General features: G+C 44.5%; 1 protein-coding gene across 1 annotated transcript; it reads left to right on the top strand.

Annotated features, from left to right (window-relative positions):
* Window positions 1-642: 642 nt before the first annotated feature.
* Window positions 643-2,310, top strand: SOWAHA (sosondowah ankyrin repeat domain family member A). The gene has a single exon (XM_006872917.1). The coding sequence runs from the start codon at window positions 643-645 to the stop codon at window positions 2,308-2,310; it is 1,668 nt and encodes a 555-aa protein (XP_006872979.1).
* The last annotated feature ends 12,535 nt before the right edge of the window (window positions 2,311-14,845 follow it).

Here is a 14,845-nt window from a genome sequence, read left to right as displayed (position 1 = left end):
TGTCATCATAGAAAATTGTTTTTGCTGTAAATTGCGTGACGCCTAGTTTTCCTTTATGAAACGCATCGGAGATATTACCTTCAAATAATAAATTATTGCTTTAAAATCGTCACTCGGTGTTTCTTGGTAGGTAAATTTTTCTTAAAGGAATGAAAGTCCTTGCCTGGCCAGTCGGCTGTGACATCCCTGGGGACTATAGCCACCTAGCAACTGGCAGCCCAGGCAGACGCGCAGCCCTGCGCCTTTAATCCCGGGTTTGGGGAGGCGGGTGAAGAATACCCGCTAACTCCGCCCCCTCCACCGCGCGGGCGGCAGCTGTCACCTGTAAGGCGAGCCCCAGCGCTGGGGATGGAACCCGGCGCCCACTGGACAGAACGTAAAGGCAGAAACCAATCCCAGCAGGTTGGGGGACCAACAAGGCACAGCGGGGAGGAAGGGGTTGCGCTGTGGTGCCCAGTGCCTTTCTCTCGGAGACACCTTTACCCTGGGGCCAGGTGGCGCTGCCAAGGCCAGACACGCTGGTCTGTCCGCGGTGAAACGATCAGGTGAGCACGGCCTTGGTGCATTCGGGCGGGCGCCGCGGCGTCCACCTGTCCCAGAAGCCCGGAACCCAGGGGGCTCCACTCCCCGCAAGGAGCCACCATGGCGCTTGCTGCAGCAGCAGCCGCAGCCGCCGCGGCCGCCGGGGTGAGCCAGGCAGCAGTGCTAGGCTTCCTGCAGGAGCGCGGCGGGAAGGTACGCAAGTCTGAGCTGCTGAGCCGCTTCAAGCCGATGCTGGATGCTGGCGACCCGCGTGGTCGCGCTGCCCGCAGAGACCGCTTCACGCAGTTCGTCAACAATGTGGCGGTGGTGAAGGAGCTGGACGGCGCCAAGTTCTTGGTACTGAGGAAAAAGCCGCAGCCCCCTGAAGGACCTCATCCTCTACCCTCCTGCACCCCTAGCATTCCCGTCCCGGTGTTAGATGTCACTGCCATCTCACTGGGGGCAACCACCGGTCGGGGAACTTCATCTTCGCCATTGCCCGAACGGTCAGAGGAGCCACCAGACGACCTGGAGTCACAGGGTGCCCCCGGGAATCGGGTCCCTGAGCCGGCTCAGCCTAATGAAGACCTAGGGCGCTTAGACTCGTCCCACCAGCCAAAGGTTCCCTCCTCTGAGCTAGTCCTGCCTTCCAAGGGACTATCTATCGACGTGACCCAACCATCTGCTGCGCACTCGGAGGCTACCTCGCCGACAATTCGGGAACCTTGGCCCGGGTTGGCCAAAGGGCTGCCGCCACTCGCGCCGCGCGCGCCGCAGCAGAAACCCTGCATGCTGCCGGTGCGCTACGTCCCGGGTCCCGCGCTCCGGATCAGGACCGAGGAGCAGGGCCTGCGCAGGCAGCTGTCGGAGGAGCCCAGCCCGCGGGGCTCCCCACTACTGCGGCGTCGGCTCTCGGTGGAGGAGTCCGGCCTGGGCCTTAACCTGGGCCCAGGACGTTCCCCGCACCTGAGGCGCCTGTCGCGCTCAAACCCGCGCCTGCTGAGCCCCGACGCTGAGGAGGTGCCTGCCCCACCGCAGCCGCCGCCGCTGCCTGCCCTGCCCCTGGAGCCGGCGGAGCACGAGTGGCTGGTGCGGGCGGCCAGTGGCCGCTGGACTCACCAGTTGCATGGGCTGCTGCTGCGAGATAGCGGCTTGGCAGCTAAACGCGACTTCATATCTGGCTTCACCGCCCTACACTGGGCTGCCAAGAGTGGGGACCGTGAGATGGCACTGCAGCTGGTGGAAATCGCACGGCGCGGAGGCGCGCCGCTCGACGTGAATGCGCGTTCGCATGGCGGCTACACGCCACTTCACCTGGCGGCGCTGCACGGCCAAGAGGACGCCGCGGTGCTGCTGGTGGCTCGTCTCGGGGCGCAGGTGCACGTGCGAGACCACAGCGGGCGGCGAGCCTACCAGTACCTGCGGCCCGGCTCCTCATACGCGGTGCGCCGCCTACTCGGCGACCCCGGTCTGCGCGACGCGACAGAGCACAATGGCTTTGGCAGTGGCGGTAGCCTTGCGGTCCGGCGCCCGGTGCAGGTGGCCGCCACCATCCTCAGTTCCACCACCAGTGCGTTTCTGGGCGTCCTCGCTGACGACCTGATGCTCCAGGACCTGGCGCGAGGCCTGAAGAAGTCCGGCTCCTTCAGCAAGTTTTTGGGCGCATCGCCCATGGTTCCACGCAAAAAGACCAAGACCCGCAGCGGCCTTCCGTCATTCTCAGAATCTCGTCGAGGCACTCCAGGGCCATTAGCCGGGCTAGTGCCCAGCCTACCCCCCACAACCTGACAATTCCTGACTTTCCTCCATAGCTAAGCCCTCCCTAGGCCAGGGCTCAAATCCACTGTATCCTGTTTCCAACCTGTTCCACTGCAGCTTGTTTTACCCAAGTGGGCCTGTGCCTCCAAGCTTCTGTCTGAGGCCAGGTCTGTCTTTAGAGATGGGATTGAGGAATTTAGGGTCAAAATTTAGGGCAGCCGCTAGTCTGCGTCCTGACTGAGTTAGTTAACCTGATGCTTCACATTTACACACTGCCACATCAGAACTAGAGCCAAGGCAGTGGTCTCTTTAAATACTGGGTGATGTTGGGCGGTTAGTCAGTTTTAAAATAGATGATGGTTTTGTAATTTGATGCTTTTATCCTGTTTATAAATTAAAATGAGGTAAAGCAATTTCATAAACCTAACCTTTTAAAATTATATTTTTCCACTTTTGGACAAAGTGCTCAGACACTTTGAATCTTTTGCAAAGTATTTTGGAGTTGTAGTTTTAAAGTAAATAAATTGATCAAAATCTAAAGAAAATTAGTCCCAACCAATGAAATCCTTAAATTTTTGTCTACCTCGTTTTAGTCATTCAAAATTCTGGAAAGTCTTGAACACAGACTAACCACTGTGGCCATTGTGAATGTAATTCATTTTAGTTGTACTGTGAATGCCAAACATTAGCGAGCAAGCACCTCTTGGGAGTAGAGCTGATTTAACAAAGAAGGAAAAAGGATGTTCTGGAAAATACTTATCATCTGTGGTTGTCCTTACAATAAAATATAAACATGCATGTTTGGCACAAGTGATAGCTATTTTGATTTGGCATGAATATTTAAATATCCTTTTTTAAAATGTGATTTATTTGTGAATTGCACCTTTGTGCCATGATTCTGAAACTTTCAGTGCCGGTGGTGAATAATCAAAGAGAAAAATGTCATCACATTCTGCCAGAAACAGAACTGGTTAAATATTAATGGATATAATTAAGAGCAACAATTTTACATGAAAATTCTGTACAAATAAAAAATTATGTGATATTCATTTTCAAAAGTCTTTTGAAAGCAAACATCTTTTTATTCCCAGATAGAAAATGCAGAATCTCTTTGCTCAGTGACTGTGAACCAGTGGCTTAACATCTGTGGATGTTTGTTCCTAATCTGTAAATTAAGAAGATTTGTAGCTACTGCCAAGATTTCCCAGGTTCAGTAAATATAGTGTAATCTTAGTGGCACTTTTTCTGTTTTAAATATGCGGAATCTATTTGTTCAAACAATGTTTGTTGTATCATATTGTAATTATTCTTTGCTTTTGTGAATTGTGTTTGTCTGTGAGTAGATATCAAATCTTGTGTAACACAGAGTAATTGGTTTTTCTTCTTTCCTTCTTTCTATCTTTTATCTCTCCCTTCCTTATATGCTGTGAGGCCTTTGAAATTATTTAAGGCAGTCCTTTATAGAATGTTTGGATTTCAGTATTGAAATAAACAGTTCCCATTTTGTTCCTGCCTTTGTGGTATCTGTCTTCTCTTACATATTCTACAGACTTGGCTACTGGTTTTTTTTTTTTTTTTTATCTTCTTCTACTTAATTTCTTCCTTTTGCCTTCATCCTTCTGTCCTTTTCAGGCATTCTATTATTAAAAGAGTTTGGATTCTATGAAATGTAAGGGTGGTCACCAGACATGGATATGGTAGCCAAGAACTGTAGATAAATGTAGGCCCTGATCCAACCATTCCCACCTTCCTTTCCTGAAACACTAGCATGTCTAGCTAACCTGCATAAATTATTTTAAAATGCAAATCAATTCTTCTGGGTCTGCAGAAAAGTTGTGGGAGGCAATAATTATACAATCTGAATAGTTGAAAGTCTAGAAGACAGAATAAATTTTAGAGCTTTTCCATGGTAAAAGACTGAGGCAGGGGGACAAAGGTCACAGAAATAGGTGCAACCTGTCATGAGAAAAATAGAACAGTAATTAAAGTTTACTGCACACTTAAAACAGATGAGGGTTATTCAAACTGCCTAACACATCTTTGTATTTAAAAGGGTGTGCTGTTCTTAAGCTTTCCAAGTGAAGTAAAACATTTGGCAAGACATTAGGATCAATAAGCAGGTGTTATAAATCACTGTGTTTTCCTTGCAGGCTAAAATTTTGTGAGGAAGGAGCTCTGGTAGCATAGTGGTTACGAATCAGGCTACTAACCTCAAGGTCAGCAGTTCAAAGCTACCAGCTGTTCCGTGGGAGAAAGATGAGGCTTTCTACTCCCATAAAGATTTATATCCTCGAAAACCCTGTAGAGGGTCGCTATGAGTCGGAACCAACTCCATGGCACATAACCACCAACCACCACCACCATAAGATAGTCAACAGGAAACTGTATTTCTGAAATCTTCAAGAACTATATATAATTGCCTTATTGTTGTGAAGTGCCATCTAGTGGATTCCGACTCAGCAACCCGGTATAGGGTTTCCAAGGAGCAGCTGGTGGGTTTGAACTGCCGACCATTTGGTTCGCAGTCCAGTGTTCGCAGTCCACTAGAAGAAGGTATTTCCAGTCACTAACAAAAATAACTGCTTATACGTTAAAGTAATTTCACTAATTACAGTTGTCATAGGGAGGAGAACAGCTCGTTTTAATGGGAGAGAAGTTAATTGTTAATGTGAATACATATGAGTCATACCAATAGCAAGCTTTTAAATAAAGGTTCATATTTCCTTTAATGGAGGTAGGAGTTTGTTCTTGAGCATGTCTCATTTTCTTAAAGGAGATTTAGGGTATGGGGAATGCATATATTATTAAGTGTTTATTAAGTGCCAGGCATGCTTCTGAACACTTGTATTAACCACAAGCCTATAAAGAATGAACTATTAGTATCTCCATGAAGATGAGGAAACTGAAGCCTAGAAAAGTTGCCAAGGCCTCACAGCTAGTAAGTGGCAAAGCTAAGATGGCATCCTGGAGCTCTTCTTCATGATCCTGTGCAGTCACAGAAAACAAGAGTAGTCTCATGTCGGCCCTTGACTCCTTTAGTGAGCTTGACCAAGCTCCAATTCCTACTCTGTGGGACATAAGACTGGCAGTACCTATCCTACAGGCCATGGAGAGGAGCACGTGGGAGCTCTCTGTGAGGTTGAGTTGGTTCCATAGTCCCAAATTTGTGCAAGGTCAGTTTGAACTACAAGGTCAGCCAGCATTTCAAACTCACCAGAAACCCCTTGAAAACCCTATACAGGGTAGCTATGAGTCAGAACTGGCTTGACAGCACGTCACAGCAACCACAGTATTTGTATAGATAAGAATTGACTCTACCAGGAAAAAAACAGTCCCATACTCTGTATGTGGTATCGCTTTACAAAAAGAAATAGTATTTTTCTTAGCTTCCATTCCTTTAGTATCCCTACCCCACCTTCAAGGAGCCCTGGTGATGCCGTGGGTTAAGCACTGGGCTGCTGGCCCAAGGACTGGTGGTCGGAACCCATCAGCAACTTCTTAAGAGAAAGATAAGGCAGTGTGCCTCCCTAAAGATTATTTACAGCCTCAGACAATCTGGGCAACAGTTCTATTCTGTCCTTTAGGGAGCATCAGTCCCTATGCATTGGAATTGGATGACATTGGGTTTGTTTTAGTTTACCCCTACCTTCAGTACTTAAACTATTGCCATTCAGAGACCTGGGCTGAGAGTTTACCTCAACACACAGCTGTAAAGTTGGGCCTACCCAGGATCCATATTCTCCTCCCATTTTTTGTGCCTCTTCCCAGAAAAATTATTTAACCATTTTTAAATTAATTCATATGGAGAAACATCATAGGAGAACAATGTAAAAAGTTAAAAAGAAAAAAAATGGGCTAATTGATAAAAGAAATCATTTATGATGGTTACTGAGGAAGGAGGGCATTGGGAGGGGAGGGAAAATTATTTATGGGCTAGAGGGTTGTTGTTGTTGTTAGTGCGGTTGAGTCGGTTCCAACTCATAGGGCTTCCAAGGAGTGCTGGTGGGTTTGAACTGCCGACCTTGCAGATCAACCTGAACTTGCAGTCCAGCACATTATTCTGCATAGACACTTGTTAATATGGATGACAGGGCAGGCAATATACAAGAGGGAGGTTAGCGAAAGAAAGATGAAGGTAGGGAGACACAGATTGGACTGCAATAGTTAAAGTGAGTAGAGGTAAACGCTGTTAACTGTTGGTGTACGGAGGAGAAGGCATCCATCCTGGTGTGACACTGTAGGATCAGCACTGGACTGCAAACCACAAAGTCAGCAGTTCAAACCCACCAACTGCTCCTTAGAAACCCTATACAGGCCTGCCAACCTGCCAAGCAGCAGAATCTCTAGGGCAGTGGGTTTGGTTTTTTTTTGGGGGGAGGAGGAGGTATTCTGATTTAAATTTCAAAGACAACAGCTAAACACTCATTGTGACCATAGAGCTTACCCAGGCTGTGACCATAACACAACAGGCCACTGAGAGAGCTGCTTTATTATTTTATAAAATTCCCCACCCTGTCCTCCCCTTGTTGTTGTTGTTGTTAAGTACTATAGAGTCAACTCATAGTGACCCTGCACAGGGTTTCTGAGGCTGTAAATCTTTACAGAAGCAGAAAGCCTCATCTTTCTCCTGCGGAACAGCTGGTAGTTTCGAACTGCCAACCTTCAGGTTGTTGTTGTTAAGTGTCATCGAGTTGGTTCTGACCCATAGCGACCCTGTATAGGGTTTCCGAGGGTGTAAATCTTTACGGGAGTAGAAAGCCTCATCTTTCTCCCGCGGTGCAGCTGGTAGTTTCGAACCGCTGACCTTAAGGTTCGCAGCCCGATTCGTAACCACTACACTACCAGAGGTCCTTGCCCTCCTCCCCAGACCCTCAAATTCCCCTTTCACCTTTTCTCTCTGCAGCCCTCAACCAGTTTTGACCGAATTTTTCTCCTCTGTAAGCGTCTGTTTTGCATGTGAATCAGTAGCACTGCAATTTGTTCCTGCGAGAATCCCTGTGGTGCACGTCAGCGCTAGCGGAGGTACGTTTTGTGCCCAGCAGTCTGTTCAAGACAGATTGTGCGCCCGTTTGGGGCTCCGCAGAACACTGCTTCCCTATTCCGTTTCCAATTTACAGTCTGAAGGTAAAAAGTACACTAATTAAATCCATATTATGAGAAGCTGCGGGGGCAGGCTGAGGCGGGCGGGGGAGGTGGCTGCAGGGCTGCTGGTTGCCCAGCAACAGCCCCATCCCAAGGCCTCCCTCCTCCAAGGCTGGTGGGCACACTGTGGGCAACCAGGAAGCGAGGGGGTAAAAGATGAAGGTGGCTAAAGTAGGTGGGAGCAGAAACCTCAGTGGGGAAGCATATAACTCTCCTTTCCTCTCCAGGGAACTGAGCAAAGCATTTTTTTGATGGTGGTGCTGGAAATCAGTATCTTCGACCTTCCGCCCCCTGCCCTCCACCCAGCATTAACTAGCAACTTTCCAACGAAGGCCTAGTGACAAAAGAAGCCCGCTCACCCAATCGCCCTTGCCTTTTCCAACAGAAGCAAAGAGCTTGTCATAGTAGCCAGCTCTCCTGGGAGGCAACTGGGTGGTAAAATGTAGGGAGCTTTCACCATAGGAGAACGGTGCCCTCTGCTGGCACTGACTTCCAGGATGAAACTCACGGAGCTTCTGGTTTTCAAAAAGTCTTTCTGTCGTTTTTGAGTGCTGTCAAATCTTTTGTAACTCACATTGCTGTTGTTAAGTGCCATCGAGTGGGTTCCGACTCATAGCGACCCTGTATAGCGTTTCGGAGGAGTGGCTGGTGAGCTTGACCACCAACCTTGCCGTTCAAACCGACCTTGCCCTCTAGTGCATTAACCCACAGTGCCACATCAGGACTCCATTCCAACTCATAGTGGCCCTGTAAGACCGGGTTTCATGGGAACATCCAGGTCTTTTCTCCCGTACAACGGCTATTGGATTCAAACCTTAGACCTTTCAAGCTGTTAATTGAGCGTTTGTTTGTTTGTTTTTTTTAATCAGGAATGGATGTTGGCTTTTGTAAAATGCCTTTTCTGCATCAATTGATATGATCATGTGGATCTTTTCCCTTTTTTTATGTATGTGGTGGATTACACTGAGTGTTTTTGTAATATTGAACCATTCTTGCATCCCTGATATGAATCCCACTTGGTCATGATGTATTATTATTTTTTTTTTTTTGATGTGTTGTTCAATTCTTTTGGCTAGAATTTTGTTCAGAATTTTTTGCATCTATGTTCATGAGGAGTACTGGTCTATAATTTTCTTTTTTAGTGATGTCCTTCCCTGGTTTGGGTATAAGAGTTATGCTTGCTTCATAAAATAGGTTAGGAAGTTTTCTATCCTTTTCTATATTCTGGAATAGTTTGAGTATGGTGACAGTCCTTCTCTGAAGGTAAAATTGGTAAAATTCATCAGTGAAGCCATTTGGGCCTGAACTTTTTTTGGTTGACAGTTTTTTGATGACCCAACAATCTTCTTCTTTTGTTACAGGTCTGTTCAAATTTTCTACTTCACTCAGTTTAAGTTTAGGTAGGTCGTTTTTCTAAAAATGTATCCACATCCTCTAGATTTTTCAGATTTGTTGGAGTAGAACTCTTCATAGTATTCTGTTTTTATCCTTTTATTTCCATTGGTTGTGTGTTGTTTGTGTCTTCTCCCTCTTTTCTTTTGTTAAATTTGCCAGTGGTTTGTCGATTTTATTAATCCTTTCAAAGAAGCAGCTGCTTTTCCTGTTGATTCTCTCTATTGTTTTTCTGTTTTCTATCTCGTTTTATTTTTCTTGCTCTAATCTTTATTATTTCTTTTCTTCTGATGACTGTAGGTTTACTTTGCTGGTCTCTTTCTCCTTGTTGGAGATGTTGTATTAATTGGTTTTGGTTCTTTCTTCTTTTTGGATGTGTGCATTTATTGCTATAAATTGGCCTCTCAGCTCTGTTTTTGCTATGTCCCAAAAGTTTTGGTATGTTGTGTTTTCGTTCTCATTTGTTTCTAGGAACTTTGTGAATTTACATTTTATTTGTTCTCCTACCCAATAGCTTTTAAGCAAGGTGTTATTCAATTTCCATGTATTTGACTTTATTTTCTTGGTCTTCCTATTATCTAATTTTACAGCATGTGGTTTGAAAAGATGCTTTGTAGTATTTTGATGTTTGTAAATTTATGGAGGTTTGCTTTGTGGCCTAACACTTGGCCTGTTCTGAAGAATGTTCCATGTGCACTGGAAAACAATGTGTATTGTGCTGTTGTTGGGCTGAATGCTTTGTACACATCTATGAGGTCAAGTTAGCTGATTGTGTTGTTTAGTTCCTCAGTTTCTTTCTGGTTGTTCTATCTTTTTTTGAAAGTGGTATATTAAAATCTGCTACTATTACTGTAAATTTGTCTGTTTCTTTAATTCTGTTAAGGTTTGCTTTATATATTTTGGGGCTCTTTCATTAGGAGCATAGATATTTTTTATGGTTTTATTATCTTGTTCAATTGACCCTTTAATCATGAGATAATGTCCTTCTTTGTTTCTTATGCTGGTTTTTGCCTTAAAGTTTATTTTATCAGAGATTTGTATTGCTACTCCTGATCATTTTTTATTACAATTAGCTTGGTATATTTTTTTGCATCCTTTAATTTTTAATCTGTTTTCGTCTTTGTGTTTAAGGTGTGTCTCATGTAGATAGTATATTGAAGGATCCTGTTTTCTAATTCATTCTGCCACTATCTGTCTCTTGACTGGTGCATTTAATCTGTTCACATTCAATGTAATTATTATTAAGTATGAATTAATTGCTGTCATTATGGTTTTTGTGTGTGTGGTCTGCTGGTTTCTTTGTTCTGCATGCCATCCTGTGTTGAGTTCATTTCTTTCTTTTTTTTTTTCATGTTTTATTGTGAATTATATGATATTCTACATGAGAGAACCTTAGTCTTACATTCATTCCATTGTATATCGTCTCATTGCTATGGTTCCAATCCCCTCCATGCATCATCAATCGACCAAAGGGTATATACCCTATAAATCTGTCCCCTACTCTCCCCCTCATCCCCCATTCTTCAGGACCCAGTCCTTCTCCCTCTCTGGATCCAAAGTCCCCATCCGCTTCATCACTCCACGTCATCGTCTCTGCCTCCATCTCAGGCCTCGCTGCTTCTCTGGGTAGGGTCCTGCTCTCGGCTCTTCTCCGTTGATGGTCCCAGAGACCTTCGCTCCTAGACTGGAGAGTTAATAACTCCCTTTCTGCTACCAAATGTCTACCTTTATATTTCCAACCCTCACAATCAGTCCTGATAACAATTATTCACTATTGTATCACAAGTGACCCTCCTGCATTTCATTTCATCAGCTCCGCCTAGACAGACTGGATAGTACTCATTGGAGATTCTGCCTTCCTCCATACCCCCTAGCTCTAGGTTCCCTCTTGAAAGCTTATAAGCCAGTTACTTCTTGCCTTTGTGGTCCCTCCCCACCATTTGGGTATCCAATGTCCAAGTTGCCCATCTCTGTCTACTCTGTGTGTGGAGGGGGTGGGAATGTTTCTTGCTGTGAGGGTTTGTTCCCTCTTTTGGGTTACTGCATACAAGTTCATCAAATTGTCTCAGATCACTCTTTTTTTTTTTTATCCCGCCTCTTCTTTCTTCTCCTGGTTGAGTTCTGATCATCCATTCATCGGGATCAGGTCACGTGGGTACCATCTGCAAGTGTTAGCAGGTATTTTGTTTGTTTTTCAGGGTTTTATATATGTCTCCCTATTGCCTTCTTGCCTGCCTGGTTTCTGCTGAGAGATCAGAGCTTAATCTTATTGGCTTGCCTTTGTAGGTAACACTTCTCTTTTCCCTAGCTGCTTTGAGGATTCTCTCCTTGTCTTGGGTTTTGGAGAGTTTGATTATAATATGTCTTGATGATTTTCTTGTGGTGTCTATCTTTCCTGGGGTTAGTTAGTTCAGTTTCTTGAATGCTGATCTTCTCATCTTTCAGGATGTTAGAGAAATTTTCTCCCAGAAACTCTTTGACTATTTCCTCTGTGGTTTTCTGTGATTCTTCCTGTTATGGAACTCAAATCACCCGAAGGCTATTCCTCTTCATGTTGTCCCACATGAATCTTAGACTTTCTTTAGATTGTTTCATTCTTTTTTCTGCTTGCTCTTCTATCTTAGTAGTATTGAGAGATTTGTCTTCAAGCTCGATAAGTCTGGCTTCCATCCCTTCAATTCTACTCCTTTGCTCTTTCAGTGTATTGTCCATTTCTGACATTTTGGTATTAATCATCTGTACCTCTTTTTGCAGACTTTGAATTGTTTCCAATGCTGTTTCTATCTTATTTGATTGTTCCTGTAGCACTTTTCTGACTTCTTCCTTATTTTCCTCAACCTTTCTGTGGATCATTTGGATGCACCTCAATATCATTCTCCTGAATTTCATATCAGACAGTTCTAAAGCCTGCACTCCTTCCAGTGGAAATTCTAGGTCTACCTCCAGCTCATTTGTTTCAGTTACTGTATCTAGTTTCTGCACATGAGCAGAAACTTTCTATTGCTTTTTAGGCATTGTGGTGCTGTTGTATTTTCAGTAATTAAATGACTGTATGTTGGTGTATTCTTAAGCTCTCTGATTGCCTTTGGTACATGTGATCAGGGGATGGGCTTCTCTTTTCATTTCTCTTACTACTCAACTCACAATGATTTTAGCAAATGTTGGTTATTTATGCTGTTCTAGTGTACAGTAACTGGTATTGGTTATTGCCCAGATGGTGGTATTTTATAGGGTGCAATTGTAGCTTGGCTGTATGACCACAAATCCTGTCTCTTGTTGGGTAAGGCAAGGAGAAAAAGAGCCACCACAAGGTAAAAGAGGAACCAAAAACACCAAACTGGACACTAAAGTCTAAAATTGCTACACACACAGAATGAAACCCATAGCAACCATTCAAGTGTTTATCCTAGTGAGAACCAGCCCAGGGCTGGCCAGACCCATTTTAGAAGACACTCCCATTTAAGCCGTTCCTATTGACTCCTCCCCCTTCTTCAATTCTGCACCCAGCTATCCTTGCTGTGCACATCCGTGTAAGTGCATAGTAAAACCTTCCCTGGGGGTGTCCACTCACTCAGGTTTCCCCTCTGGTCCCCAGGGTGGAGTTCACAGACAGAGGAAAATAAAAGAATGAAAAATAAATGTTCTCACCTTTATCTCTGCGATTGGTCAGCCCTCTGTGACGGAAGTGCTCTCTTTACCTTGTATCTGCTCCTTCCCATTCAAAATGGCTGCACCTGGACTTGATGGCCACTGCAAATCAGAAGACATCTCCTTTCTGGCCTCTGCTCCAAACCCACTCAGCAGTATGTCTTTTAGCCTCTTGATTATCCCTTTAGATGAAGTTCACAGTTCCATTGAAACTGTTTTGTCCAGTATTCTGTGTTATTACTGGCAGAGTTCTGCACAGCCTTTCTCCTTAATCTGCCATCAAGCCCCACCCTCAGGACTCATAAATTTTAATAATAGTGGTATTAACTTGTCTTCCTTGTAGGCATATGGATATTATCCTATCACTGACAGCATTATGCTTCAAGAAAGATCTTGAAATGTTCTTTTTGATGGTGAATGTGACACCATTCCTCTTCATTTTGTCATTTCCAGCACAGTAAACCATATAATAGTCTGATTCAAAATGGCTAATATCAGTCCATTTCATCTTACCTAGAATATCTATGTTTGTGCATTCCATTACATTTTTGACAATTTTCAATTTTCCTAGATTCATTCTTTATACATGCCATGTTCTGATTATTAATGGATGTCTACCATTGTTTCTGCTTATTTTGAGTTGTGCCCCATCAGCAAACGAAGGTCACGAAAGCTTTACTCCATTCACATCATCACTGTCAACTGTACTTTGAGGAAGCAACTCTTCTCCAATCGTATTTTGAGTGCCTTCCAACCTAAGAGGCTTATCTTCTGGCACTGTATCTTGACGATATTCTGGTGCTCTTTATCATGTTCCAATATTCAATCATCTGGTGCTATCTGACAGTGTCCCACTGCTATTCATAAGGTTTTCTGGGCTAAACATTCGGAAGTTGTCTGCCTCTCCTTATTCCAAGTCTGTCTTAGTTTGGGAGCTCAGTTGAAACCTGTCCACCATGGGTGTACCCTGCTGTATTTAAAATACTGATGGCACAGTTTCCAGCATCACAGCAACATGTAGGCCACCACAGTACAACAAACTGACAGGAGAGGTGGAAACCAACTCTTAGTGACCCTATAGGCAAAGTAGAACTGCTCCCTAGGGTTTCCAGGACTGTAAATCTTTGCAGGAAATGACAGCCTCATCTTTCTCCAGTGTGGTGGCTGCTGGATTTGAACTGGTAACCTTTTGGTTAGTCACACAAATTTAACCCACTACGCCACCAGGGGTTCTTGGGACAAGCACAGAAGCCTCATAGTTCTCCTTATAAAAACCCAGCACAGAACCAAAGTGCAGTTGAACCGAATGGTGGGCAGATTCTGCCTTCCTGTTGGGAGTGCTTTATCTGAAAACACAGTTTCCACTGGCATAATGGACAATGTTCTGTGTATTTCTAAGAATATCACAGTGAGAGAATGTAATGTGGATTGTATAGGGCAAAAGGCAGAAAAATAAGTAGATTGCATACAGAGCCCACTTATCAACGTGTACTGCTCTCTAGGCTGATGGAGGGAGGCCCTGCCTACAGTGTTCAAAGGAGAAGCATAGGCTAATGTTAGAACCGGCAGTCGCCTCAGCAGGAGCCCCATATGTGTTTTATAAAATGGCACAATGTGAGCATTGTTCTGTGCTCAATAGTACAACTGTAATAACTAATGCTTTGGGTATGAATAGGACCATTTAAAATCCTCAACCAGTTGCACTTAGTGACAATAAGAATCAGAACACTAGCCCAGAAGCAGAAATTTCTCACTTTGGGGTTAGTTGGCTTTAAGTACCTATACACATGCCTTAAAGTGCTCAAGTTCCCAAAATAATCTGAATGTTTGGAAGAAGAATGTTCTTGCTCATAGTTTTTTGCAACTACAAATACTGAAGCGGATTTCCACATTCATATCTTAGAACCTGTAGTCCCTGGTTGGTGTGAATAGCTAAACATTTGACTACTACCTAAAAGGGGATATGGTGGCTCCATATGATAAGTGCTGGACCGTGATCCACAAGGTCAGCAGTTCAAGCCTACCAACCGCTCTTCAGGAGAAAGATGGAACTTTCTCCTCACTTGAAAATTAAAGCCTCAGGAAGCCTATCCAGGGTTGCTATGAGTTGAAATCACTCAACAGCACTTAAAACAACAACTAGCTGAAAGGTCAGCGGTTTGAACCTACTCAGAAGTGCCTGGGAAGGTAGGCCTAACAATCTGCTTCTGAAAGGTTGCAGCTGAAAATCTTATGGAGCGAGAGAACAAACAAGATGGCAGATCGGGTGGAAGTGCAGTAAGGAGCTCCGCCAACAACAACCCAGAATACCCGACCAAGCAGGCTCAGGGGCTGGTCCCAGAACTCTGAACCACATATAAAGGAATATTTAGAAGGTTGGAAG

The sequence above is a fragment of the Chrysochloris asiatica genome, unplaced genomic scaffold (genome assembly GCF_000296735.1).
Source record: "Chrysochloris asiatica unplaced genomic scaffold, ChrAsi1.0 scaffold00215, whole genome shotgun sequence".
NCBI lineage: Eukaryota > Metazoa > Chordata > Mammalia > Afrosoricida > Chrysochloridae > Chrysochloris > Chrysochloris asiatica.
Note: the sequence above shows the minus strand (reverse complement) of the source record. Positions and strands in the feature narration are given on the sequence as shown.